At 41.5% G+C, this 27322-nt stretch overlaps 1 protein-coding gene across 2 annotated transcripts in view; it reads right to left on the bottom strand.

Moving 5' to 3' along the window:
* The window catches only part of osbp2b (oxysterol binding protein 2b), a 52834-nt gene extending 26610 nt beyond the window's left edge, over positions 1-26224 (bottom strand). Inside the window, exons 1-2 of one of the 2 annotated variants that reach the window (XM_086314339.1) lie at positions 25704-26224; positions 19617-19825 (exon numbers count right to left, since the gene is read on the bottom strand). In XM_086314339.1, the coding sequence (XP_086170465.1) occupies positions 19617-19825; positions 25704-25861 (367 nt within the window). In that variant the 5' untranslated portion in view covers positions 25862-26224. Of the gene's footprint in view, positions 1-19616; positions 19826-21962; positions 22041-25703 lie in introns of those variants that run through there. The other variant, XM_086314340.1, reaches the window with a different exon arrangement.
* Positions 26225-27322: the final 1098 nt, after the last annotated feature.

The raw sequence follows: 27322 nt of genomic DNA, 5'->3' as shown, positions 1-27322 counted from the left end.
GAGGCGTAGTGCACTGTGTGCAGAGCTGGCACAGACGTTTGTGTGTCTTACAAAGGTTACTTAGACACATAAAAACATAAAAAGGCTGTGCGAGAAATTTCATCTGGTAACTTGATTGAGTTCTTTGTTACACCTGGGAAAAACAAGGATGCTGTTGTATGTATGCTGTTTTTGCAGCAGAGGGTGCACTGGCATTTCATACTATGAAGCATCCCAATAGCTATAGATCCATGGATTGCACTAGTGTGTTACTAAAAATAATAATAATAAAAAAAATTTTTTTAAAAATCCATAAAAAAAAATCAGAAGCATTTCCAAACTAAAAAGTTCAGCAGTGCCCGCACTAAGACTGAAGCTATTCTCAATGGTGTGATAGTGTTACACTCAGTGGAAGTCACTCCTGAAGCTCTTTATGAAATCCAGTACGGTGGCATTTCTCAGACTTAAGTAACCATGGAACAGAGAAAATATTCCCAATCATACTTTGACTGGAAGAATGGTGGCGTGCAAACAAAATTAATTGAGGTTAGAAACGCCAAATGAGACAGCAGAAACCATTGCACAATACCTCACTGGTAATTTTTCTTATACAGATGAGGCATTATTTCTGTAACATTTTTTCATTCCAGAGGTTTTTAAGGGTTTTTTTGTTTGTTTGTTTGTTTTTGCACTTGTTGACTTAAAAAAAAATGTCATAATCTTTTACATTTCACCATTCATTAACCACACAGATAATGCATGTTTTAAATATGTTTTTAAAAAAAAATTAAGCAAACAGTATTATTAAAATTCTTCATGACTGGGCCAAGTGTCCTCTCTTTTGGAAATCAAAATATGGTCACCCTAGTAAAGTCACCACTAACTAAGCCAAACACTAATGCTCACGTCCACGTTTAAGAGTGTGAAATTACATAGACTCTGGATAATATCAGGATAACTTGAGAGCTGCTGTGACAAGAAAAAAAGAAAAAGAAAAAGAAAAAAAAGAAGCCCATGACCATGGAGAGCACTGAGCAAATTTTAAATAACGGGGGATTTCACTAACTGGTGGTGATCCCATTCCACTGGTAAATTAGATGTACAGCTGGGACCATTTGATATTAAATTCAAATACGTGGCTGGAAAAAGAAACATCCAAAATTGCAGTGATGCCTGGCTCATATTATTTACCCCCATTCTGCCAAAGAGTTCAACAGCTCTCAGTGATGCCACTTAAAAATAAACTGTCACATGTACCAAAGCATATTTGTGCAGAAGAGACTGCTTACAGTACACCGCCTGCAAAATAAATTCTCCAACCAAAAATCATTCTAATTCAGATTTTGGATTTGGGTTCTACTCTGTTGACACCCTGCACCTTTAAGCAGAAACCAGAAAACAAAGTTTGTGTCCCCCAAGTAGTAGAAATGTCCTTTCTGTAATATCCTTTCAGATCTATGCAGCAAAAACAAAACGTTAAGCACAACTTGACAAGACTGAATACTGTAGAAGAAAATCCTTTGGGTTGGCACCAAGTGGGTATCACTTGGACTTCAATTAACAAATTAGTAATGGCTTTTACAATAAACCCACGTCACTAAAATGCTGATCTATGTTGTTTATGTATTGGCGCCACTGCCTAGCCCACCTATTTACATCTCCAACCACTTCCCTTACAACAGCAGATGTTGATAGATGGTTTCTCAGAACAAAGTCATTACCATGCCAGTCATGCTTCAAGGGTGAACTACCTTCAGTACCTCCCCCACAGCCTACTACCTCGAACAACCTTGCATTAACACAAATGTAAGTCTACCTCCAAGTCTACCTACTTCATCCTCCTTCTCAGACCAAATTTAAACAATTATTTGTGTCTAGCATAAACTAAGCTACACACATGTCTGCTGTATAGGTCATAGCTTGTCCAATCACAACATTTCATTACATGGACACAAAGCAGCTAGCTTCTGCATATGTATACGGTTCCTCTGTCCTTCACTCATTCCCCACTGTCAATCTTTGTAGTGAGCACCCAAGTTTTGAGTGATGGAAGAAGTGGAAGGTGGAGAATAGGCAGCAGAAGTATGTAATTGGATGAGCAGTAGTTTGCCATCTCACTGTCAGGGCTCGTCTCTCTGCGAGTCCCTGAGGGTAGGCTGTCAGATCAGTGGAGCCAGGCCTGTGGCTGTCAAGAAGTTACCCTGTGGCATAATATGCAGACGTATATTTAAAAAAAAAAAAAAAAAGAAAAGAAAGAAAGAAAATGTGAAAAATGCACTGTCCCTCTGGATTAATGATGGTAACATGCTGCTAATTCAACTAGTTTTTTTGTTTTTGTTTTTAAAATAGCTTTATCGAGGAGAAAAAAACAACTTTTTCCCCCATTTTTTGGGGGGGGGGGGGGGGGGGGGGGTTACGAGTCACAATGACAACTGAGCAGCTGACTGTGGAGGCCGGTTTGAAACCTGCAGCATGTATCGAATTTATTATGACGATAAAAAAGAATGAATTCATCATTTCAACATTAGGAAGTGAAAACTGTTTAATTCCAAAACAGAGTCATGCTGACACATACATGCTCAACAAATGTATTAGATCACCTGTTATGAACACAAGAAAACACAGGAGATTCAGTAAATTCATGATTTTTCTACAAAATTTTACACCAGACTTCTCTGATTAGACAGAAATGAATGAAGTGCAACATTTAACCACCAAGACAATTATTTTCTGTTCAATAATGCAAGCTAATAGCTGTAAACTGGCATTTTGATCAAAAATAATAATGTGCTTTACCATTTTTTCAGCTTTTTTATTAAAACAGTAAATTTGAAAATTCACATAGGAGATGACAAATGGAAATTTTCATTAAAAATATACTTTGGAATATGAAGCTTGCACAAACTGGAGGATTAACTATTGCAGAAACATGAAAAATGATTTAGGTCATTACCAGTACTGTTAATTTAGGGCAGCTGTGGCATTACCTTACATTCAAATAATCATAGCACTTAAAGAATTTGTTGTGTGCTTTAAATGTCAAGTTATATTTCAGGACTCTTTTTCTATTATTCATACTGATCTAATGAAGGTCCAGTCAAAATAGCCATATTTGCTGAAAGAGGGTAATTTCCTGATATCTAATCAGTTGTGTGAGACAATACATTTGGACAACGGGTTATTGTCGGGCCCTGACACAGTCTCTTATTTCAACATAAATGCCCTTTATGTTTCCTGATGTTTCAGATATCCACATAGAGGGAAGATACATTTATTTTTATTTTATTAAAGCTAAACCTGTCACTTTGCAGAAAACATTAGCAAATTGGGATACGAGTCTCTTTTAGAAACATGAACACTCCTTCTTTAGGAACATAGGGAAAAGCACTGAAAGTATGCCTCTTTTACAGATGGTAACAAACATATAGTGATTTTCTGGGGGGTTTTTTAGATTGAGTGTTTTTTGTGGGGTAAGTTGATAGTGCTTTCAAATGATATAAAGCACTTATATTTTTTTAAGACCTTCTCAGGGTTTAAAGGTGAACCAACTAACTGGGCCAACTGAAAAATGAATTAAAGTCCCTGGCAGTGCATCCTTTCTACAAAAAGATATTCCCTCATTTGGAATTTTGATGAAGGTGGTAGAGGTTGTTGCCTAAAAGCTCACATGGGTGTTCAACATCTGCATTAGCATTTGCTTCACATCGTTTTCATACTTGTCACAATATTCAGTGACTCCTTATATCCTATGGATTAGGGCGTTGTCATCCTGGAAGAGTCCACTTCCTTAAGGTTAATGTTTCATCATGGGGCAAAGGTGATCCCTCAGAACAACTTTGTATCGATTTGCAGTCATCCTCTCCTGTACGAGCACGAGAGGACATGAATGATGTCAGCTAGTGGTCATGTTTTTCCCATAATCAGTTACTTGTCTCTATGTACAGTATGCAGTAATGCAATTACATGTTATAAGGTTCGTGTTTGTAAATTATTTGTTTTAAATGAAAAGTCCAGATTTTTGTATTATATGTATTGAAAACACGCCCTTTCTTATCACAAGACGTGTAAACTTGAGACCACTCAATTTCCATCATAAAGAGTTTGTTTCAGAACAGACAGCAGAGAAAGGAGGGATGACAGTTTTGCTGTTGGGTATTTTGATGGAGTGTGCATGAGTAAAGAAAGAAATGAGAAACAGTGGAGGGAACAAGCTAGACAAAGAGCCAGGATGAGTCCCAGGGGAGATAACTGTAATCCTGGCCAGTAATTGCCAACTGGCTCCATACCTCCCCTGAGATACATCACAAGGAGATAAACTGAGGAGACAGCAGGTTAAAACCAGTAGCATGGCACTCCACAAGCAAATGAGAAACTGTGCAGTGTAACCCATCACTGTCCCCAGAGCTCTGCAGTACAGCCCTGGCGGTGCATCCGATCGAACCCTCTCAGAAAGCAGCAAACAAAAGAAACGATTAACGCCAAACTGCAGCAACTGTGCACGAGTTTGAAGTTACAAACATAATCTGCTAGGACAAAGAAAGAAAGAAAGAAAGAAAGAAAACAATCAGTCTGCTGACTACTAAACTATAGGTTTATATTGTGGTATGCTGAGTAAATTCAATTGACAAATTCCCAGTTGGTGCATCAGACCTGCGAGAGTTAAATAGCTCCAGCTTTACTGCATGCACAGTCTGAAGGTTGAGGTCATTAATTATCCTACAACCTCAGAATACAAACTGAGCTCTACTACGCAGGTCTAGTCACACATGACATGGATATCAGGGTACTGCAGCAGTTAAAAAAAAAAAAAAAAAAAAAAAAAAAAAAAATGGCACTCAACAGCAAAATGCAAAGCCTGTGTTTGTCATTTGAAACAGTCTGCAGTGATTTATTTGGAGGCTAATGTGTGCTATATTTGCAAAATTGAAAGGATGTATTCGTGAATAGATGTTCCCACACATAAGGCCTTCATTTATGACAATGCAAAATGCTGCTCAGGCCATTACATGAAGAGAAGGAGGGCGGTCTATGAAAGCTCTTCAGTTTGACCCACAGCTAGTATATATACTTTAAACATAACAGCAACAAACTCACTAGTTGAGATTTTCATGAAATCCAGCATGTTTTCATGTAATGGTCTCGCTAATTAGTCGTGAAGCATCTCCAGATACAAGTGTGATTCACAGGAAATGGTCCACTCAAAATGTAGCCACAATGACATCATGCATTGATTAGTGGAGTTTCTACTACATCTTCGTGTTTTTAAAATATGAAGAGGAAATACTTACTGGGAAACAGAGATGACAGTGTGAGGCAGCCATGCTCTAAAGCTTCATAATCTTATTGGACGACAATCTCTCCTAAATACTGACTGAGTCATTAGACATCTTACAGTCAGGCACTAATGTTACAATTAAAAGGTAAAATAGTTCATGAATATATGGCTCACAAGTGTCGTTACTTTTTTGGAAATGATATGGGCATAAAAGGCATTCTCTGTTATTTCCAATCATCTTCGTGAACATTTAAATTAGATGTATAAGGAGGTCGCTAGATTACACTCAGCATTGTTGGCATTAAAATTCATCCTTACAATAAGGAATACATTTCCTTTCACAACTAAAACCAAAACTGTCCTACAAACAGTGACACTGGCATAGCAGTCAACAAAATATGTGGGTCATGTGGTATATTGGTAAAATACGATCTTATTACTCGGGCTGCCGCATTTGTTGCTTGTTTCAGCAATGCCCTGTTACAGTGAACTGAGTGGTTTCCACAACTATGGCTTAATAATTTTTAGAAAACTTCTAAAAACATGTCTTTATATTGCTCGACTCCAATGGAGGCCAACTTTCTTAATCTTATAATTTCTTGACAACAAAAAACAGACAATTCAGATTATTTTATTTTATATGTTTATTTATATCTATGTGTGTTTTTATATATACACTCACTGGCTACTTTATTGCATACACCTGTTATATTCCTCATTACTGTATCAGCTAATCACATGGCATTGACTCCATGAATTTGGGGCATGGTTAAGATACCCTCAGGGAAGAAGCATGATTTATGTCACTTTAAATGTGGTATGGCTGTTGGAGCCAGATGGAGTGATCTATTTCAGAAACTGTTGATCTGCTGGGATTTTCCCTCAGAACCACCTCTAGACAGTAACTCGATGGACCAACACATCGAATTCACCAGGGATGATATGAAAAATGACAAGCTTCTTAGGTGTGAGATTTCCATCAGTAGTGGTGCACATTTAAAAGTCGAAGTGTACCGTAAATACTGATCCACACGCGTAGGTTTAAGGTTTGACTCTCATCGTCTACTGCAGCACAAACTGGGTGTCATCAGGACACTACAATACAGACCGAACACAGATACAGAGACCAGGGAAGCAGAAGAACATCATATCAAGAAGGCCCTGAGTAAATGTGGTTATCCCAGCTGGACATTTGTCAAAGCTTGGAAAACATCTAAAGAAAGCTCCAGCTGTTCCAGGAAAGAAGAAGAACAACTATTGCCTAAGCGAAAACCCTTAGTGATTCCTTATGTGTCAGGAATATCGGAACAGTTGCGATGCATTTTCTCCAAACACTGCATATCTGTGGCTTTTAAACACCAAAACACGCTGCGCCAAAAATTGGTCCACCTCAAAGATCTGGTCCCCCAACACAAACAGAGTATTATATTGCGTACACTGTTAAGTGCCAGGAGGCACAACACAGAAGAGCTAACTCGTCAGGCCAGGACTCTGCAGTCTATTTACACCTACAGGCCAGTTGACACTCTTTCAATGATAAGGATGTACACATCCTGAACAGGGAGGAAGGCTGGTTTGAGCGGGGAGTCAAAGAGGCCATTTATGTGAAAAGGGAAAGACCATCTCTGAATCGAGGAGGGGGCCTAAGGGTACATCTTTCACCATCTTACAATGCTGTGATTGCGGCCATTCCCCAAATCTCTGTGAATGGTACTCGTGGTCATTGATCAATGATCATGACAATTTGTATATTAATGATCAAGAAACTCACCTCACAGCCCATTGTTCATTCAATGGTGCTAGTTTCAGTCTTTATATAAATGTACTGTTTATAAGGTTGGGGAAACCTGCAGTCAGCTGAGAATGAAGAAGTCACTTGGATGTGTAATGAAACATCCAACATTTCTCCCACTGAAAACACCATGTCCCGATGAACAGAATCGACTTTTTGGGATTTCCTTACCTGGATGATTAAGCATGCATCAAGACAACCGCCTCTATAGTTTATAGGTGAATGGTCCGAAAAAGAGAAAACATCCACTGAGCAGCAGCTCTCTGGATTAAAATGCCTTGTTGATGTCAGACAAATATGACTGGACTGATTCCAACTTATAGAAAGACAACAGTAACTAAAATAATCACAAGTTACAACACATGTGTGCAGAAAAGCATCTCTGAATGCACAACAGGTAGAACCTTGAAGCAGATGGGCTATAGCAGCAGATGACCACACCTGTTCGTGAGCTAAGAACAGGAAACTGAGGCTACCATTTGCATAGGGACACTAAAATTGTACAAAGAAGATTGGGAAAATATTGCGGTCTGCTGAGTTTGAATTTCTGCTACAACTTTTAGATAGTTAGGTCAGAATATGACAAAAACAACCTAAAACCAAGGATCCACCCTGCCTTGCATCAAGAGTTCAGGCTGCTGTTGCTAGTGTAATTGTTTGGAGGATATTTTTTGGCACCCTTTGGGCATCTTCGTACTGACTGAGCATCATTTAAACCCCACTGTCCGAGTATTCTTGTTGACCATGTCCATCACTTGACCACAGTGTACCTATCCTATCTTCTAATGGCCGCTTCAAGCACAGTGTCACGAATAATCTCAAACTGGGTTCTTCAACATAAAGAGGAGTCCATTGGGCTCAAAGGGTCTCCATAGTCACTGGATACCAATCCAAAAGAGCACCTTTGGGATGTAGTGGAACAGCAGGTTCACATCATGGATGGTCAGCCAACAAATCTGCAGCAACTGTGCAATGCGATCATGTTAATATGGATCAAAATCTCAGAGGAATGTTTCCAGCACTGTATTGAATCTGTACCCTGAAGAATTAAAACAGTTCTGAAGGCAAAAAGGAATCCAACCTGGTACCAGCAACATGTACCTAATAAAGAGTCATGAGTGCATGTGCTGGTAAGCTCACTGGCATAATTAAGAAGTGCATCTAGAAAAAAAAAAAGGAGGGATGAACATGTCTTTGCAACACAAATGAATAAATATCAGAGTCTCTGTGATGCTCAGATTTCAGGACAGTTTCAGCTTTATGGTTTCTCTTTCTGTCAACATGGGTCAAATAAGTTTACTGAAGTACAGTACATTGTTTTTAGTGTCCAACACTTTGTCATCTCAGAGGTAATTTCACAAAAAAAAAAGAAAGGAAAAAAAAAGGTGGGTGTATATTAGTAACTACATTTAATTAAATATTACATCAAAACAGACAATCCCAGACATTACATTACATCAACCTTCATTTCTTTAATATCCCCGTTTCAAATTTCAAAATATCAGTGAACACCGTCTCTTCTGAGGCTTTGGGAGATATGACACTAATAGTACACACCCATATATTTAAAGTACAATGCAACAAGCATTTTATATTTGTATTTTAAAATTAATTTCGTTTCTGATGTAGGGTTTTGATTTATTCCATTAAACACTTTTCAGTACTGTTAGCACTATTAGTTTGTCCTTGAAGGAATCCAATTTATTGCTTTTGGACCAGATATTTGTGATGCATTGATCCAGACTCTTGTTCTTTATGCAGTTTCATCACTTGCATTCACATTACAGAAAATGTGTGGAAGTCTAGTATGAAAAGGACTGCACTGTATTAGATCATAAAACACCAGGAGCTACACTACTTATGCCAACCTCATTTGAGTGAACAAACAGACAAAGCGCGGGGACTGGGAGCCCAGGGCTTAAGAGCACAGCTGTTCAACTCCACACTGTCCAACTCTGCCGTGGGCAGGAAAGCAATAGATGAAGTGAGAGACCTGGAAGAGACAGTATAAAATGGATAGACACATTTTATACTGAGGGGAGATGCGATGGCTGAGAAATTTAGCATTGTTGCTCCAAAGATAACCATGTAGTCATTTACACATGCATTTGTTCTGCAAGAAATCTGTTACCAGTATATTATAGCTATAATTTCCTATAAGTGTTAAATGGGGGAAACAAAGTTATACTGATCTGTAGACATAACAGAGACTTATTATCCACCATCCTACTACAATATGTAAATAACAGGTTCTAGGACCCTGGGATACACAGGACCTCCCAGTTTACAGTTTGTGATGGTGCAGTGAACTCTACACACATAATATGTGTACACAGACACACACTGCCAATACGCAGGCCTGGCATGCTCTGTCTCATCCATATGCAAATGTAAGGTGGAGCAGGCGCAAAGAAGAGAGAGGAAATGAATGTGAGTAAGAGCAGCACAGGAGAAAGAAGGGTAAGAGAAGAAAGGACTGCATGCAGCTAAGAGGGCAAGAAAGATGACACACCGCTCTTTCTACAGCATGAGGTGCTGCATTGTTAAAGTAGGCTGCGGGAGCGTAGGGAGCCGAGACAGCAGATAGGAGACACAGAGAGAGGGAGAGATGGATGGAGGAATGACAGCTATCTTTCAAACGTAAGATGACGAGCAGATGGCGGAATGAGGAAGCTTTCGCTGTTGGACCGCGAGGAGTGTGACGGCTCTATGTTGCCGTGCTGTAGTTTTAGCCAAAACTGTACTGACCCTGGTTGAGTGAACTCAGGCAGCCTGAGTTGCAGAGGGAGCGGATGGTCCCCGGCTCCCAGCAGCGCCGGCCCTTCATCCCACTCTGCGGGCCCGATCCCACGCCACGCTTCCCGAGACGCAGTGTTGCCCTCAGATGCTACATAATCCCAGAGAAGGGTGGGCTGAAGCAGCAACTTTTCCTGTTCAGCATTGCAGCGTGCACACAGTTACATGCATACTCACGCACATGCAGCACACAATTACAATAATGCCAGGAGCGAAGCGGGCACCCCGCTTGTAATTCCTCTTTCTTATACCTTGTCCCTGTCTCTCAGAAACACTCGTGCACTCTGCATACACACTTTCCCATAGCTCGGCACATTTACAATTCCCCTCCACATACTTCTCTCTGTGCAGTGCAGACTGAAGATGGAGGGAGGGAGAGAGGGAGTGAGTGAAGCAGAGAGGAGATAGGACTCGGCAGCCAGCAGTCATCTACACAACTGAGCCCAATATACACCGTTTCCTCTCTGTTATTGCCTGCCTGATGCTTTGGCAGCTTGATGACAGAAGGCAACAATTATTCACAAATTGTAATGGCAGAGATTGCAAAACACAGTGTTGGGTTTGTAAATAAAAAGCATATGATCAGACACAAGGACGTGTCATAGTTGTGGAAACCACTCAAGGGCATAAAGGTCAAAAGCAATAACCCCAATAAAATGTCCATTTCCACTTCTACTGATTGATGTATCCCTCCAGTGTTAATGTCATAATCCTTTATCAGAATCATTAAAGTGCTCATCTTGCAGCTGACTATGAAGTCACTCTAAAATCTAACCTCCTATCAGTGTCACTATACAACACAGAGGAATTCATGCTGTAGGATGATTTCGGCTACTATAACTGTCCTCAGTCCATGACTTTTCAAAATAAAGTGAAGGTTGCAATATTACTGCCAGTGTGAGCGTCACAGTGTGCTGTACATCAAAGTCACCTACATGAAGCAGTTTCGACATCCTGCTTCTGCATTCATCAATTTACTTTTACCATAATTACATCATGACATTGTTGATCCTAGATTGCGGCTCACTGGACAATAGAATCAAACAGATTTCAAACGTTTCTTTATTCAGATATCTTTATAATATAATTTAGCAATATTAATAGTCATTTAGAACAAAAGGGAAATTACACCCCAACACCATCTGACTTCCAAAACAACAGACATTTTTAACACCAAACTATACAGGTAAAGATTCAATAAGGAAAACTCAGGATTAAGAGCCTCTTTACCAGTGACATACACGTACCCAGTGCTCTTTTTGCATGCCTACTTGTTCTCAGTACTGCTTGTCTTTTTAATTTAATTCCAGTTTAATTATCAAGCCATTCTATTAACAACGGCTCCAGACTGTAGTGGTTAACATATTTATCTAACAGGCAAATGATCCCAATAAAACTCTGAGAGGGTTGGGTCAGGAAACACAAAAAAAAGCTGTCCCAATCAAATATTCAGAGCCCTGTGTTGTGGCGAGCCCTCAGTGAAACTTCAGATGTTGCATCAATAATCCCATTAAAGCCATGCACTTGGGTCCAAATTTATCATTTTGATACATACAGGATACATTCATTAATTATAGTGTAATTGTTTCAAAGATTATTTGCATAAAACCACTCCCAAATAAAGTATTTATATCATATTTTATGCAATTTTACGATCAGCTGAAACTCCAGTCCACAAGTTCAAAATCTTTTACAGCCCAAACTGTTATTAATGACTCACAAAGAGTTTACTTTTCCAGGCTAGTATTGGAAAAATGTGCATTGTTTCTATAGAATAGCATAGGTCCATTTCAGGGCCTAAGTTATTCCTTTGATTAAAACCACTACTAGTCCCTACTGTAAAACCTTTGTTGTAGATGTTCTGCAGAAATATCTGGTAACAGCACAAACAGTGAACAGGAGAGAGGCTGTAAGTGAGGTGAGAGAAGTGCTGACGAGGAAAGACTGTTGGACTGTAAATAAAAAATGTCATCTAAGTGTCTTGGGGCATGTTCAGGGGGGAATGAAGCATGAAACTACAATTAATTTCACACTTAACCTTCATCATTTCTTTACTTCACTGCAGTTCAGTTTAGCCATGCAAAAAGAGCACAACCCTCTGCTGGCTTGGAGTGATATGCATCAGCTTCATAAACGCATTTTTTCCTTAGTATTAAGCTTTCTGACATCACCCTTGATGTAAATCAATCTAAGATCCAATTTATCCACGATAATAAATACATATTTTAATATAGGCACCTGAATCGAACTAATAGCTGCTAAATATTACAATTATTAACAGATTTTTTACATTCAGAAATTCAGTGCAAATATCAAATGATCTTCTTTTGAGAAAGTTTATTTTCTCCTGGAGGACACACAGATGAAGGGCAAGGCATCTGAGAGACAAACTAAAGCGAACGATGGTGTTTAAAGAGCATAAGTAACAGTCTCATTAGTCTAATTGCTGCATTAGGAAGCAGTAACCCAAACACACACAGCCTCCACGGCCTGGACGCGCAGAGCTCATTAAAACCAGTAAAACATTTCAAGAGCGAGAGTCGTTTCAACGTGGGAAAAATGTAAGATGGCATTCTAAAAGTCTCATGCTGAATATGAGATTATTTGAAGCACTAGAAGCCACATAAATGTTATTGAGCCACATAAAGGACCACATTGTGCGATACACTGTACCTCCTCGCCATCGCCGGGGAAACAAGACCACTTACATTTAAGAACCGGAAATACAAAATTTGACTTTAGTGAAATATAAGCCAAAAGAAGACCTCTTAATGCACCGAGGCTCCTGTAGCGATGATAACGCACTCATCCGAAGGAGGTGGAAGATCTTTAATTAACCACAAATGTAAGAGTTAAGACTAATTGCTTCCTGTCTCAGCCTGCACTGCCTTATAGTAAGACGGCCAAACGTCACTTTAACGATTTAACGGTTGCAAACAGACGCTATGAATGGCCCACGCAGAAGAGTGAAATTAAAGCAGATTCTCGGTACGCTGGGGCAATGAATCATCCAGCCCCACTGACAATAAACTCCAGGTATGATCTCTGCATGGCAGATGCTAGTGTTGACACTGCAAGTACATCTATGGTGTGCCTTTAAACTTTTAGGCACGGTTTATTTCAAGAATATCTTGACACGTGTCTTGAAATGCATTCAAAATTTTGAAGAGATAATCTTATCCAAAGAGGACTAACCTTCTGTCAGAGGCTACGTAATTATCTCAGTGTGTCTATCACACACACACGCGATAGTCTCTGTGTGTAAAGTCTGAAATACTCTGGAGTTTTAGGATCTTATTTTAGACTTAAGTGTTTGATTTAATCTATATGTAAATATTTTTTATACTCCTGCCCAGGATCTTCCTCCAGCACAGACACAGAGAATAAATAATGAACCATCTTAATAAGCATAGCGCTCAGTCAAACGGCTATTGACCAGGGCTACTGACAGGTCAGGTTTTTGAAACCACAGCTCATTAGAAGCCAAGTTTCAGTTCAGCGTTATCCGTGGGTTGTCTTGTGTGTACACTTTAATCAGCTTAAGGTCAGGACTCTTTCTAAACCGGCAACATTTCAGCAATCAAAAGATTCTTTGAATGGTTGATTTCAGAGCTTGAGTGACTTATTATCACATTGAATGACCTGACATCTCTTTAAACAGATACCTTTATTTCCCAGTAGAACAGAAAAAATGAAAGAAGAGAAATCAGAGGTCGCAAGCTGTCAAAACACTGAGTCAGCGTGTGTGCAATGAATAATACACTTGTGCTAAAATTCCTCTTTTTGTTTCGTGACTGCAAATTGCTGAAGGTCTATGTTGTTGTCATGGTGTCCTGTGGTGCTACAACATGTTGCTGCAATACATAACTCATTATAGCGCTTGCTGTAATGGGAGTTCATGTCGAATGCAGAGATGTCTTTCCATTCAGATCGCTTACCTTCACATTCATAAAAACGATAATCATGTAGGTTTAGGATTGAAGCTTGAAAATGAAACTCCAAATCAATAAATAAAGAAATCAAAGACTTAAAAAAATTTATTTACCGTTCTGCTTTATGTCACCCCTGCTCAGCTGTAATCTGTAAGTGGCCACAAAGAACAAGGTTTTTATTACTGGGTTAGATTAAACTGATGGTTGACAGCGCATAATCGTACTCTAGCAACTGGAATGATTAGGTATTAGTTTTGGATATATCAGCTTCAGTTTAATAGTAAAAATAATGTGTCATGGCACTGAAGAGTCAAATTTGGGAAGAAAGGTCAATTAAGTCACTGTGAATGTGCCGTGGTTATTGGTGCCAGATAGGTTGGTCTAAGGATTTCATAAAGTGCTGATTTCCTGCGACTTTCCCACATGACAGAGAATGATAAGAAAAAAATAGAAACCAGTGAGCGGAAGTTTGGGCAAAAATGCTTGGAAGGCAACATTAACTCAAGTAACCACTTGTTACAACCAAGGTATACAGATGTGTCAAATTAACACTTACAAGACTTAGGTTGCTTCAGTTTAACAGCAGCAATTTCAAACACCAAGCGTGCTGATTTAGCATCAGGACCCAAAGCAACGTGTTTGCCCAGTAAAAGTTATCTTTACTGCTGACTAAGAGAAGAGTAAATTGCCATCTCTGTTCTTTCCAGACAGCAGTCACCTACAGGCAGGGTGATTCAGAGTTCGTTCAGCATGATTATCCTAAAAAGGAGACTGTTTACCACAAACTGTTTCAAAATACAGTGGCAGAGGAAGACGGGAAGGAAAAAGAGACAATGCCATGCATTTTTAAGTCAACGCATGACAATGGATTCGTTCAGTTTAGGTTGTTTACAGTGAAAAAAAAAACAAAACAAAAACATCACAAAGTGGGGGCTTAAAGAGAATGTCACATCAGTGGGAGAAAAGACAGGTGGCGTCTAACTCCAAAATCAATGTGTCAGCATGGCCGGCATTATGTAGGCCATGCTGGAAAGGAAGCCAGAGTGCAGAAAGGTTAAATCCACCGTGAGGCAGTAAAAGATTTGATTTCATACGGTTTCCTTTTCTGTCTGTAATCATTTGTAAAGGTAACAGGAAGTTAAATATGGCAGAAAACACAGAGGAGAAAAGAAAAAGACTATCAGACTCGTATCATTTCTGCCTGGTTGACTGTTTGGACAACCACAGCTTTTAGGCTCGCTGTGAAGCCTGGCTTCAGTTGTGTTTGTTATGTCACACGCCTGAAAGTAGCTCTGATCTCTCCGTCTCCATCTCCCTTGTCTTTGGGGACTGAGCTGATCTTGCAAATCAACCTCAGCCAGCACACCCGTCTACATCCAAGGCAAACAAGGGGAAGCAATTCAGTGCACAGCCACAGGAGAACTTAATTGATGAAGATAATAGGCACACCATCTGTCATTTCATAACATCCTTCACAGGCTCAGAAAGTAGCATTTCATGGCTAGAGCTCATTGCAGATGAAGCAGCTGCAGCATAATTGGGAAATTGTTTTGTTATTTTTGTGTTTTGTTCACCAAATATGTCAAGGTGTAGTTTTTGGCTCTATGGTGATAACAGCAAATGTGAATGTTTAACATAAGAGCTAAAAGAAAAAAAGAAAAAAAAAAGAAAAACACTTTTTCCCAATAAAAAAATAATAATAAAAATCATATACTAGACAAAATCATCAAGTTATTGATGCAAAGACACATTACTAGTCCAGATTTACTGCCATGTAGGCTGATGTTGCACACATTATGACTGTCCTCTAATCAGTCTCCTTCCCTGCCCTAAAAGGTTCATTTACCCTAAACGTCAAATGATGCACAGCTTTCTATTCAATTTCTATATATTATATATTAATCATTTCCCCATTCTGCTTAAACACCTTCAATGTCACCTACTAAGCACAGAAATAACACTTAAACCACCACTAGTTCCACACTGATGAGTTATCACTTCAAATGATCAAAAAACAAACAAAAACACAAATACAATAGCTGACACATGATAAATACACAGCAAGATCTAAATCATCCTAACCAGATATCCAAGTCTGAGTGTGCACACACACAGATTCCTGAGGACAACACAAATGGAAGAAAAGCCATTTACTTACAGGAGGGAGACCTTATGCTGCTTGTATCATCACCCACTACTTGGCAGGACAATCACAATTATTTAAGCAACAGAGAGCAGGTGGAGAGGGGAGAGTTGAAGAAAGATGATGATGGTTATTCCATTCCGACCTAAACCCTGGATGCAAAGCAGCACAACCTGCTCAGTGAGAGAGCCGGGAAAGACGGAGAGAGGGAGAGAGAGGGAGAGGGGGTGGGGCGGGAAAATCAGACAGCGCGAGGGATGGTGAGAATATAAGAGGGTTAAAAAATTTAAAAAAAAAAAAAAACAATGTAGTCAGTTCACACCAAGAGGTGGGGAGCAGGGAGAGGTGATCTTGATGAAAATAAATAACTGAGAGAAGCATGTTTAAAAGGCAATACTTGATCAGTGCTCTCTTCACCTTTGAAAATATGCTGAAGGCTTCAGGACCTTGGACAGAGCTCTCTCTTTGCAACTAAAGATAATGCAACAGGGGACAGAAAGAAAAATAACTGATCCACTTCCAGTTTATGTGTCACCAGAGTCAGTAAGTTGTACTGCTTATAGATTAGACACCCAGTGCAGATCAATGCACTGCTTTTTGAAAACTCCAGACTCACATCTTCTTGCACGCCTGATGGATTGGTGTCTGATACCGATGCCAACCTGATCTGCATCTGTCTGAGTTCACTCAGAGAAACACCCGAGTAGATGACTACTACAAGAGTGAATTCCTCTTCTTCTTTTTAAACTTCCAGTAAACCATTTTACTATCCACTAAAATTTATCAAGAAAAAAAATAATAGCTTGTGCTAAATTTACAGGCTCGGCAGTGTCAGGCTGTGATCCCACTTTCACAAGCCGTGAAGACAAGGCAGAGCAACCCAGGAGAGAGGTCACAGTGAAGTGAGGGAAACACTGCCACCTGCTGAGCTCATATGCCTTAGATTTCAGCAAGTAGTCTCAGTTAGAAAGCCAATCTCAGCCTAAATTAAGACAATACGCACACGAGAAAAGTCAGCCAAATGGAAAAGCAGCAGAAGTGACACCAGCATTCATTAAGGCAACTGACTGAAAGATCAGGTCAGGTCTACACAAGATCAATCTTATTGCCGGCTGACAGCGAGAGACTTGAAATCCAGTAAATTATACAGAAGACCTAAAGAATAAGGGCCTAAAAATTACACTGCACTGCATGTCTAAGCAAAGTAACAGTAGGCAACGTCAAGGATTTCACTTTGTCAGTTCTGCTCTGTATTGACACGCAAGTCATGTTGTGCTCGTGGCTCCCCCGAGGAGACAGAGAGGGAAGAGCGAGTTAGTAAATGCAGGCGCCTGGTCACTGATCCATGTTTGCTCATGGATAAAGAACAATATGCTCTGCATTACGCTGGAAACAAAACTCACCACAAATATAATGTTGACACTTTTTCCTGACTGACATGCAGCAAGTTAAGACGATATGAATACACTCAGCAGAAGTTGACAGATATTTAAATTGAAACAAACTCACTGCATCATCGAGTTACAAAGTCTAATGTTTGGCAGGTAATAACAGCATTTATGCAGCAAATATTGATTTCAGGCTCTACGATTGTATATGAACCATTTAACAAAGTCTCAGACTGACAGTTTCACTCTCTATCATGTGCTATGAAAGCAACAGCATACCCTGAGTGACTACTGCAGCGCACACAGGTGCTTTTTTTTTTCCTGTGACTTCCTGTTTTAAAACGAGCATACATTCTGAATTATTACACAGCCTATTTAAACACCTTCTATGGGCCTTGACTTAAAGTATAACCGCTAACGGGATCTTTGTGGTGATGTCAGCTTGGACCTGAGACTTTTAAAGCCTGCCTGTGAAAACAAGACGTGTTGTTAAAGTGGTGGTTAAAACGTTTCTACAGTAGGAAACAAACGTCTTTAAAAACTTCTTTGGGGCAAAGTCAGCAAACTTTTTAAGTGGACTATATGCAGTTTTTGTATCCTAATGTGCGTTGAAATTAAAGTTAATTCAAAAATAACTGGCCAAATAAATGACCAGAGCTGTTTGGCTGCTTGAATTTAAAAGGACTTTGCTGAAGAGGCACAAAAAGAATGCTGTGTTGCACTATGGGAGCTGTAGGATGCAGCATTTTAGGAGTTTGGGACACACTATGGATTAAAAAGTCGCAGTGTGTACCTCTTTGATTTTGTGCGTGTGTATATAAATGGACTGGCAATATATGGCACTTTCTTAGTCTTAGACTACTCAAAACATTTTACAACACTGTAAGCCACTCATGGCATTTATGCACATAATCATACAGTGAGTGCTTCATCGCTCACACACTGATGGATGCATGGGGGCAGTTTGGGGTTCAGGATCTTGATCTTGTGAGAACCAGTCCATGTGCCATCACTGTCATTTTGATTGCCTCCATTTTAAATGAGAAAATCTACTATTTGTATAATTACATTAGAGTAAAATATGTAGTAAAATGCTTCAGGGTTACATGGATGTTTTTATAATACCTTTCATATTCCTCTATAAATAAAAACGTTGCTAGTGTTTTACAAATATCTCTTTAAAACAGCCTTTACACTGCAATTGTAAATGTGTCACACCTATCGAAGCTTGTCTCAACTTCATATATAAAAAAATAAAAATCACATTGTGTCTTACAAACCTTTCCTGCATAGTATTTTTTCAAAAATCCCCATTAAATGGAAACTGCTTTGTGTCTATGTCACCCGCTCTGGATTATGAACTACCAATGAGACACCAGGGAAACCAAGCTGAGCAAAACTGGTTAAATACACAAAGAAGGTCATGTTCTGTGAAGAAAATAAAGGACATCAAACTGCAGTGGCACAAAAGCTTTAGCTGGACATCAGCATAATGGAACTGGTCACCAAAAATGCACGCACACGCAAACACACACAGCCAAGCTGTTCAATAGCCTAACCTTTTCAAAATACAAATATACAAGCATTCCTGTCCTGCTTACTGGAAGTGATGAGCTGAAAAGCTCTCACATCCCCCTCCTGCCCAAGTCTATATTTAGTGATCTGACTTTCAAATGGAGGCCAGAGCAATATATAGCCTGTCTCAGTCTCTCTAGGCCCTGTCTGCAAAACAAAACATCCAGGCAGAGAGGCTCTGGGACGATGCCAGGGTGAAACGTGAAGAAAAACGGCTCTCCTCGACTTTTCCCACAGCCTTTGACCAGAAACCTTTAATACAAGCACACAAGAATAAGTCTCCTTGGAAAGGAGAGTGTTCTGCTGACAGGAGGTTGAATGGAAGCTTGGTTCTCACAGTCTTATTAGCATACTCCAGTTTGTTGAGTGAGCAGACAGCGCTGCCCTCTCCTGGCTCATAACGGAATGTGAATGACATTAAAGAAGCAGGACAGCTGTGATGAATATCAAATAGCACTGGACACCGGGGACCAGGAACAAAAACAGATATATCCAAATTTCTAGACTGGCCTAAAAACTGTGCAGAACTCTGCTTAACCAGTAGTGAAATCACCTGAGATAAACAAGACAAAGGCACACTGTTCTTTTTGCTCAAACTGACTCAGTCCAGCTTGTTATTTATCGGATTCTGACCAGTAACACCTTGCACCACCAGCTCACAGCCATCTTGCCCACAATTTATGTGTTGCAGAGCTATTTTTCTATTTAGGCAGCCGGTTACTACATCTGTCCTTACCAGACTGATCGTTCATCATCCGGATTGCTTTAGCTTTGGCCAACTCCAGTGCCGTGACCCATCTCTGCCGCTCCACTTCTGTGCTGGCCTTCAGATGGTAAGTGCGGCCGCCGCTGCTCAGCACAATATTGCAGGCGTCCTCTGTGTCGATGTGTGCAGTTGCAAGGTTTATAGTTCCTCGGCACGTGTGGGCCATCTCTGCCTGTGTCCTGCAAACAAAACGCCAAGTAGAAAAAGCTGAAAACTTGTTTTGTTTTATTTTTCCCCTGTCTTACAATCACATCATTCAATCCTAACACTGTAAATTCATGTTCATATCCATTACAGCAGGGGTGCAAGTAGGAGAGTGGAAGAGGCATGTGGCCACTAAGAACAAGCAGGGAGGTATCCACGGTGATCGTGTCAGTCAGTTTTCAGGACTGTTCACATTATTTCACTCAATAAACACAACCTTATACATGAAATTACACCTGCATACAAATGGAGCTCCTGATTCACTCAGCGTGACCTGACTGCCCCTGCTGCGAGTGTGTTGAATTGTGGGTATCTGAGTAGCCTGTAAGTCCAACTGTTGCGCATAACAAGGCCTTTGTCTGAGCGAACACAGGCAAACAATGAAGAACAGTGTGAACAAAGAGAGAACAGAGTGTGAGAGGAGGTAAAAATGACAGAGCGATAGTAGGGAGACAGAACCAAAGCAGCAGGACGAGAGATTAGAACAAAGGGTAAAGGGAACAGTGGGTTGTATGAGTTGATGACTATATGTATTGTGTAAATCTTTGACAAAAGTGTACTCCAGGGCTGTTTCTAGCTCAAAATGGGCCTTTGCGGGTGGGAGGGGCACATCAACGCAATTGCTCTGCATATAAGTAAAGCAAAAACAAAAAAAACAAAACAAAAAAAAAAACTGTACTTAATAGAAATCTATGCAAACATTAGTTATTTCAGTAGTTTTATGCTGAAAAACATACATCCTTTACATGTTTTGATACTTTCCTTTAGTGTGGCTGAATGAAAATATGTAACAGGCAAATACAGAAAATACCCCCAGCTGACCACAGCAGATGTCTGCCCCTCCCTGAGTCTGGTTCTGCCAGAGGTTTCTTCCTGTTAAAGGGAGTTTTTCCTTCCCACTGTTGCCAAGTGTTTGCTAATAGGGGGGTCATCTGATTGTTGGTGTTTTCTCTGGGGTCTTTACCTTACAATATAAAGTGTCTTCAGATGACTGTTGTTGTGATTTGGTGCTATATAAATGAAATCAAATTGAACTGAATTAAAAGGAAAATCCATTTCAATGAGGTTCGTTTAAATACAACTAGTTTTTTTTAATAACTGAAAAGAAAAAAACTCTACAAAAACTATGCACTTAACATTCTGCATTTGAAAACTGTCTGCCTGACATTTTGTCACAGTTAAGTGAACTGAACTGCAGGGCATGGGTAGACCCTCGTGGCCTTTTGAAGCAGGTTTTCAGCCCGACCACAGACTGCTGATTTTGCCGATTAACAGCCTCAACCGGGGAGCAGCAACTAATCAGCAAAATCATATGCTCCACTCGCTCTTGTGAAGTGCAGAGGTTGTGTCAAATGAAACAAAGAGATGCTCAGCCCTCCATGTCACATGTCTGCCTGCTCATACCCTTGGAAACGGCCCCTTTGACGCACCCGTGCAATCATGTGAATTTGTCTGTGGGTCCTAACATCCTTTCATCCATCCTCAGTGAGCTCTCCCTGCCACAAGCAGCTGCCTCTCAGCAGCACTAAGCTCCCCAACAGTTCCGGCCTCAGCTGACACTAACAAGGTGGTTGCCGCCTTGTTGAGTGAGAGTTTGAAGTGTATTTAAAAGTTCTGCCAGGCAGTGGCTTCCCCTATACAGCTTCTCCAGGCTGAAGTCAAGTCTTGTTATAATGCCAGTCCAGAACAAGCGGTTCAGTGTACCCTTCCTCTGGCACTCGGTGCACATCAGTTGCGCAGACAACACCGCACTGTGGCCATGCGAAGCAGCGCGGAGGGGCAGCCGGCAATCCTGAACAGCCCAGATTTCAGCCGAGCTCAGCTGCAGAGTGCCGGATTTAAGTGGGTCAACAAAGGGAATGTGCTGCTGATGAGTAAGATGAGAAGCCACACTGATCGCTTCTGCCCTATGGGGAGGTGAGGCCATGCAAAGGCCATGAAATCATACAGTCAAGGAAACTAAAAAAGAAGCTGGGAAAGAGCGAAAAGAACCACGGAGGCATTAAGGCACTAGCAGAGGGGATAGGGGGAAGGTGAATGTGGGCTGCTGCTGCGGGTAAGCGAGGGGTCCTGCATGTTGCGCTCAGCCAGGAGAGAAATGCAGTGCTTTACCTGTCGGTCCCCTGCGCACAAATCCTCATAAAACACAAATCCACCGATCTGGAGCATGTAATGACAAAACAACAACCAGTGAAGAACACAGAACAGACGGCCGTAAGCATGAAGAGGCACACAGAAGAAGGCAAGGGAGTACCCTGAGCATGAGAACGCACAGTACACAAGTTTGTTATTCTGGCTGCGGGCCCATCACAAGACAGGGAAGAAGCCGGCGACTATGTCATGCTAATGAAAGAAAAGAAAGATAAGGAAACCAAAAGCAATGACACTGCAGCACGGATGGTGTGACATGACCTGCTGAAAAACCAAAACAATGAGATAATGAAAATGTGGCCAGAGCCCCTGATCTCTTCAACATCGCTGTGCTGCCCTCAGCTTGACATAAACACACAAACAAACACACACACTAAGAGATGTACACTCTTTAGCCTGGTGCAAATACCAGAAAACGAGCCCATTAACAAGATTAGATCAGCGCAGCAACATCTCTTGTTCCAGCCACTCTGCTGATGTGTCGGAATAGTAAACAGGATTCAGGCCAGGCTTTACCCTCCAGCTGGGCCGAAGGTTGGCCAGTTTCCCCGCTCCCTCCCCGCCTCCCAGGAGCTGAGAGGTGTGAGCTGTAACGCCAAAACCTGACTTTCCAAAGGGACGCAAGAGGTGCCGCCCCCCCACCGAGCATTTAAATTGATACTATCTAGTTACTCTCCCGCAGCTGAGAAGGAAACATGGAAGGCCTGGTCTAGTATGAAGAGCAAGGCTGGATTTACTGATACAGCAGCTCCAATAGCACTCAAAGCTTTAATACCCTGTAATCTTCCCTAACACACCAAGCTGGATATACTATAAGAGGTGAGAGTATTAAAACTGTGAGGAATAGTCAATTATGCATCTTTTTTTTTTTAAAGAAGTTCATTGAGAAAAGAAGGGAAATATCTCCTGATATTTCTGAGGCTGAAATAAAAGCCAGACAGAGCCGCAGTGTCACAGCCTTAACCAATCAATAACTACCGCCCTGTTGAATCTCTATAAAACTCATTGTAATTTACCAGGAGCAAGTACTGAGTGCGTCAGTCAGCCCACGAACCGTTTCTTATAACCCAGCAGTTGTGTCGCAGCACCAGCTCAAAGAACCAACCCCCTGCTTTATCAACAGCAGGCCTGAATGAAAGGAAACCTTTGGGGGCATTGACTAGTCTTAATTGCCACGTCTGTCAGTACTGATTTATCACAAATACAAAGTACCCTTTTTAAAGGGGGCGGGTGGACCCTGCGAATTATTAAACAAAGCAAAAATGATTAAATGCAGGACAGGCTACATGAGGTTTGATGAAAGTTGTCTTTGCTTTAAAGTGTGTGACACGGTTTAATGTGTTGTGAATTGTATTTCCATTAAATCAGATAACACGCTGATGCAAAGTGACATCGTCTTTCTTCTGATGCTTCAACCTAAAGACAAAAAACAGTCAGAAAACACTTTAACCTAACACGTTGTCACATTTGACTGACTGTTTCCCCTTTACTTCACTCACAAAAGAAGCGCAGACAGTCAGCCAGAGAAGGCGCAACACAAAGCCTGAAGTCAGACACGCACAGTGTGGTCTGCCAGGAAGACAGCAGTGGAGGGGACAGCTCGTTCGCTTCGCTGCCTCTGTGCTCAGATGTCGACGGGCTACCTTTACTCCGGGGACAGCAGTCACCTTACAACATAATGGACTATTAATAGAGGGTAGAGGCAACAGGCATCTTTCCTTTCACCACAAGCACGGGCAGGTGTGGGGCCGCATCTACCACACCTCTGTCAAATAACCCCGCTGGCACGAAAAGACAAAGAGTCTGTTTCAGAAAGTGTGGCATGAAATGGTCTGAAAAGAGATTTGATTGTGTTTCTGCCAGCACACAGAGTAGAGAAAGCTCCCTATTCAATCTCCATTTTTAGTTTTGGAGCTGCAGGAAAACATCGTGAGTCAGAAGTTTGCTTCACAGCCCGGGGAGGCAAAATCGTACTGATGAGCATTCGCCGCGTTATTTGATGTACACAGACGGTTCACAGGGGACCCTTTAAACAAGCACTCTAACCTCCCAATTAAAGATGACATTTGAAAAAGACATTAACCCAGAGGGATCAACTTATGATTTGCATTATTTTATGGCTGCAAGCAATTACAGAGTGCATTAACACATCATGCTAGAGCCATCTAAACTGTGAAAGCATTTAAACTTCACAGTCAAGGCTTTGACTCGCAGCATGGTGAGCAGAGGAAGGTTAATGCCATTAGGTGCACCTTCACTCTTTAATTAGGGAAACTGGGTCAGAGACAGGGCGAACATCTGTTGCTGGAAAACACTATGACCAAAAGATCCCACTGATATAAATGCTTTGGTAACATGACAGGCCTCAGTATGACGTACAAACTGCTGAAACCGTCTGTGTACATCAAATAATGCAGGGTGTTTCAGTGTTGACAAAAGCAGCAGCAATAGCAAACAAACAGGTTAAACATGCAACAGCCAAGCAGTGAAAGTGAAAATCAACTAATTTTGCATGACCAAACAGCAGCTCAAGATCTGGCTTTCTGCCTCTGTCCCACCATCTTTGTCAGTATATCAAAGAGGTTTAGGGGGAAAGCTGTGAAGATTATGTCACACAAAGCAGGTACAGCTTTGTTCCAGAGTCTGGTTCTGCCTGATGTTCCTTCCTGCCAAAAGGAGGTTTTTCCTTCTCGCTGTCACCAAGTGTTTGCTCATAAAAGGTCATATGATTGGGGCGTTTCTCTATTATTGTAGGGTCTTTAGCTTATGATATAAAGTGATTTGAGGCGACTGTTCTTTTGATTTGGCTTTATATAAAATAACAAACTTAATTGAAGCAAGTCTGTAATTCTCATTGCTGTTGCCAAGGAGATTTGTTGATTCTGACTGGCTTTAAATTGAAGTGCTATAGTATAAATCCACGTTACTAACTGAAATAAGCCTAGGAGCTGGCGTGCTTTACGATCCATTCAGAGAGCTCATGTATGAGCTTGAACACCTGCACCTGCGGAAACATGACTCCCGCGGAGAAAGCACCTGATCCACAGGTGCTACTACAGCTAACACTAGCTCGCAGCTACCTGGCTGTGCGATAGGAGCGAGGACAGACGGATAAACGATAGCGACCTTCTCTCGCACAGTATCCCGTTACGGCGATCATACTAAGTGGCTGGGCTCAGTAACGTGACCGTGATGCAATGAATGAATGCACTCTGAAAAGTAACGTGGCGGTCATGTGGCGAAGGTATTTGAGACGGTGAAAGTCACATAAAAAGAAGTATTCAGGGCGAAGGGTTATTAAATGTGTGTTAAAAGCGGCCGGGCACCCTGTCGTGTCGGTCTCCCCGGGCGGACAGCTGGATCTGCAGCCGCCTGACAGCTGATGACAGGAGGCTATCGTGCTAGCTTGGTGTGCTGGCTAACGTCTGCGCCTGCCGTGACATGATTTCCCACTTATTTAAAGGACTAGCTGCCCTATATGTCCCCGTCTGTGTCACTGTGTCTCCGCGCCCAGCTGTCTTTTAAAGAAAATCCTGACTTTCTCCTCCGTCACAGCTCCGGTAGCTAGCTCTAGCCTGCTGCTAAACAGCTGAGGCAGCCAGCTGTAGTGATGCGCCGACACAGAAATGTGAGCACAAGTGGCGTTTACATTTTCCAGGGGGAGGGAGGAGGAAACATACACGCCATGCGTGCGATATTTACCTGTAATATGACAGCAGGCCATTGCTGAGGACAAACCACCGCCGCTGGTAGCCTTTCAGATAATTGGTCCATTTAAAAAGCCAGCCTTTGTAAGTATCCGACCCAGGTGCCGGGGCCGCGGCAGAGGCGGATGCCGAGCCCTTCCCTTGCTCGCTCATCCTCGGCTCCGCCGCACGCCACAGAGTGCTGGATAAACCGGGAGTAGCGGAGACAGGGACACTAGCCCCAGATGGTCCACCAGGGCGAGGACCTTGTCACTGACAAATGAGATCGACGGAAGAGGGTCCGGTGTAGGGCGAGAGAAACCACCGTAAACCCCCTTCACATGACGCCGGAATGGACACCGGAGGAAGAACGAGAAGTGATGCCAAGACACTTTGCTGATGCAGACTGCAGAGGATTCAGAGCACAGAGCTGGGCTGGATAGAAGGGAGAGCCCTTACATGGTCTCAGCGTAACCTGACAAGGCTGCCATCAAACTAAATTACTTACATTACGACAGCGATAAACAGTTTGTGGCACCAATTTTAGGGAGAGGGCGGCCGCTACCCCGGCCACTCATTGAGGGGGTTGCACTGAGGGGGAGTGTCCGCTCTATCAATTCAAGTCTATAATTCAGCCCCGCACCACGTGACGTTGTTATCTAAACATTCCTAAACATTTGACATGCGGTTTTGGCTCCTGAATTCTGATCTGATGCTGTCAGATTGAGTAGGGCAGACAAACCAAGTTAATCATCAGTGTTATTAATCCAGCCTGTGCCTTTGCTTATAATCCAGGTCCTAATAAATCAGTGGTACCGGTGCACATCAGGGTGAGACACTTTTGGCACCCTTTTACTTGTGAAAAAACACATTGAGTGTAGAGCAATCTGCATTTGAAGTAACAAATAAACCACATGACTAAGAAAGCCTGCCCCAGAGCTACTGCCTGCTCTTTGGGGGTTTGCTGTGTTATTACTTAATCTTAAATCCCCGGACTGCCCAGGGTAACCTGTGTCATTTTATTCTTTTAGTTTGTATTATGCTGTCACCTAAATGGGATCGTGATATATATGCACAATAAACAGGGCCACAGATAGAACCAAATAATCATTTTTTCCACCCACCATCACCAGTACAACGAGCATAAGTCTACGCTTTCACAATGTTATACAAATGTTTGTCCCCAGAGTCCGAATGGAATAAAGGGGAAAGGCTTGTAAAGCTGTGGCCTCTGTTTCCTGGAATAATATCCTACAGAAGGAGATGACAATGTCCACTTTAAAGGAGCGAGAGAATAGCTCTTTTGGTCAGTGTGACTGCTTTTGTAATGATCTGTTATTTATCTGTTATATGATTTGCATGTTTGTGTTCAACTGTGTGTACTGAATGTCAGGTGTATGTCTTTCTTTACTTGTCATATTGTTATGTGTTGTATTTAGTCAGGTCCCTCTTGGAAAACGCATGTCTTTCAGTACAGCAGGCCTCCTTTTACAGTACAGAAACATTTATTCAGTTAATTTTCAGTCCATCTAGACTGGATATATCATCACAATGCCACCTTAAATGAACTGAGTTGGTTAAAACTAGTGTGTGTGTGTGGGGGGGGGGGGGGCGTCAGACACATGTTTGAGCAAA

The sequence above is a fragment of the Aulonocara sp. 'chitande type north' Nkhata Bay genome, linkage group LG12 (assembly GCF_057382095.1).
Source record: "Aulonocara sp. 'chitande type north' Nkhata Bay isolate Kocher_YH1m ecotype deep benthic linkage group LG12, A_spYH_male_GT1.1, whole genome shotgun sequence".
NCBI lineage: Eukaryota > Metazoa > Chordata > Actinopteri > Cichliformes > Cichlidae > Aulonocara > Aulonocara sp. 'chitande type north' Nkhata Bay.
The sequence above is the reverse complement of the archived record's forward strand: the minus strand, read 5'-3'. Positions and strand labels throughout refer to the sequence as shown.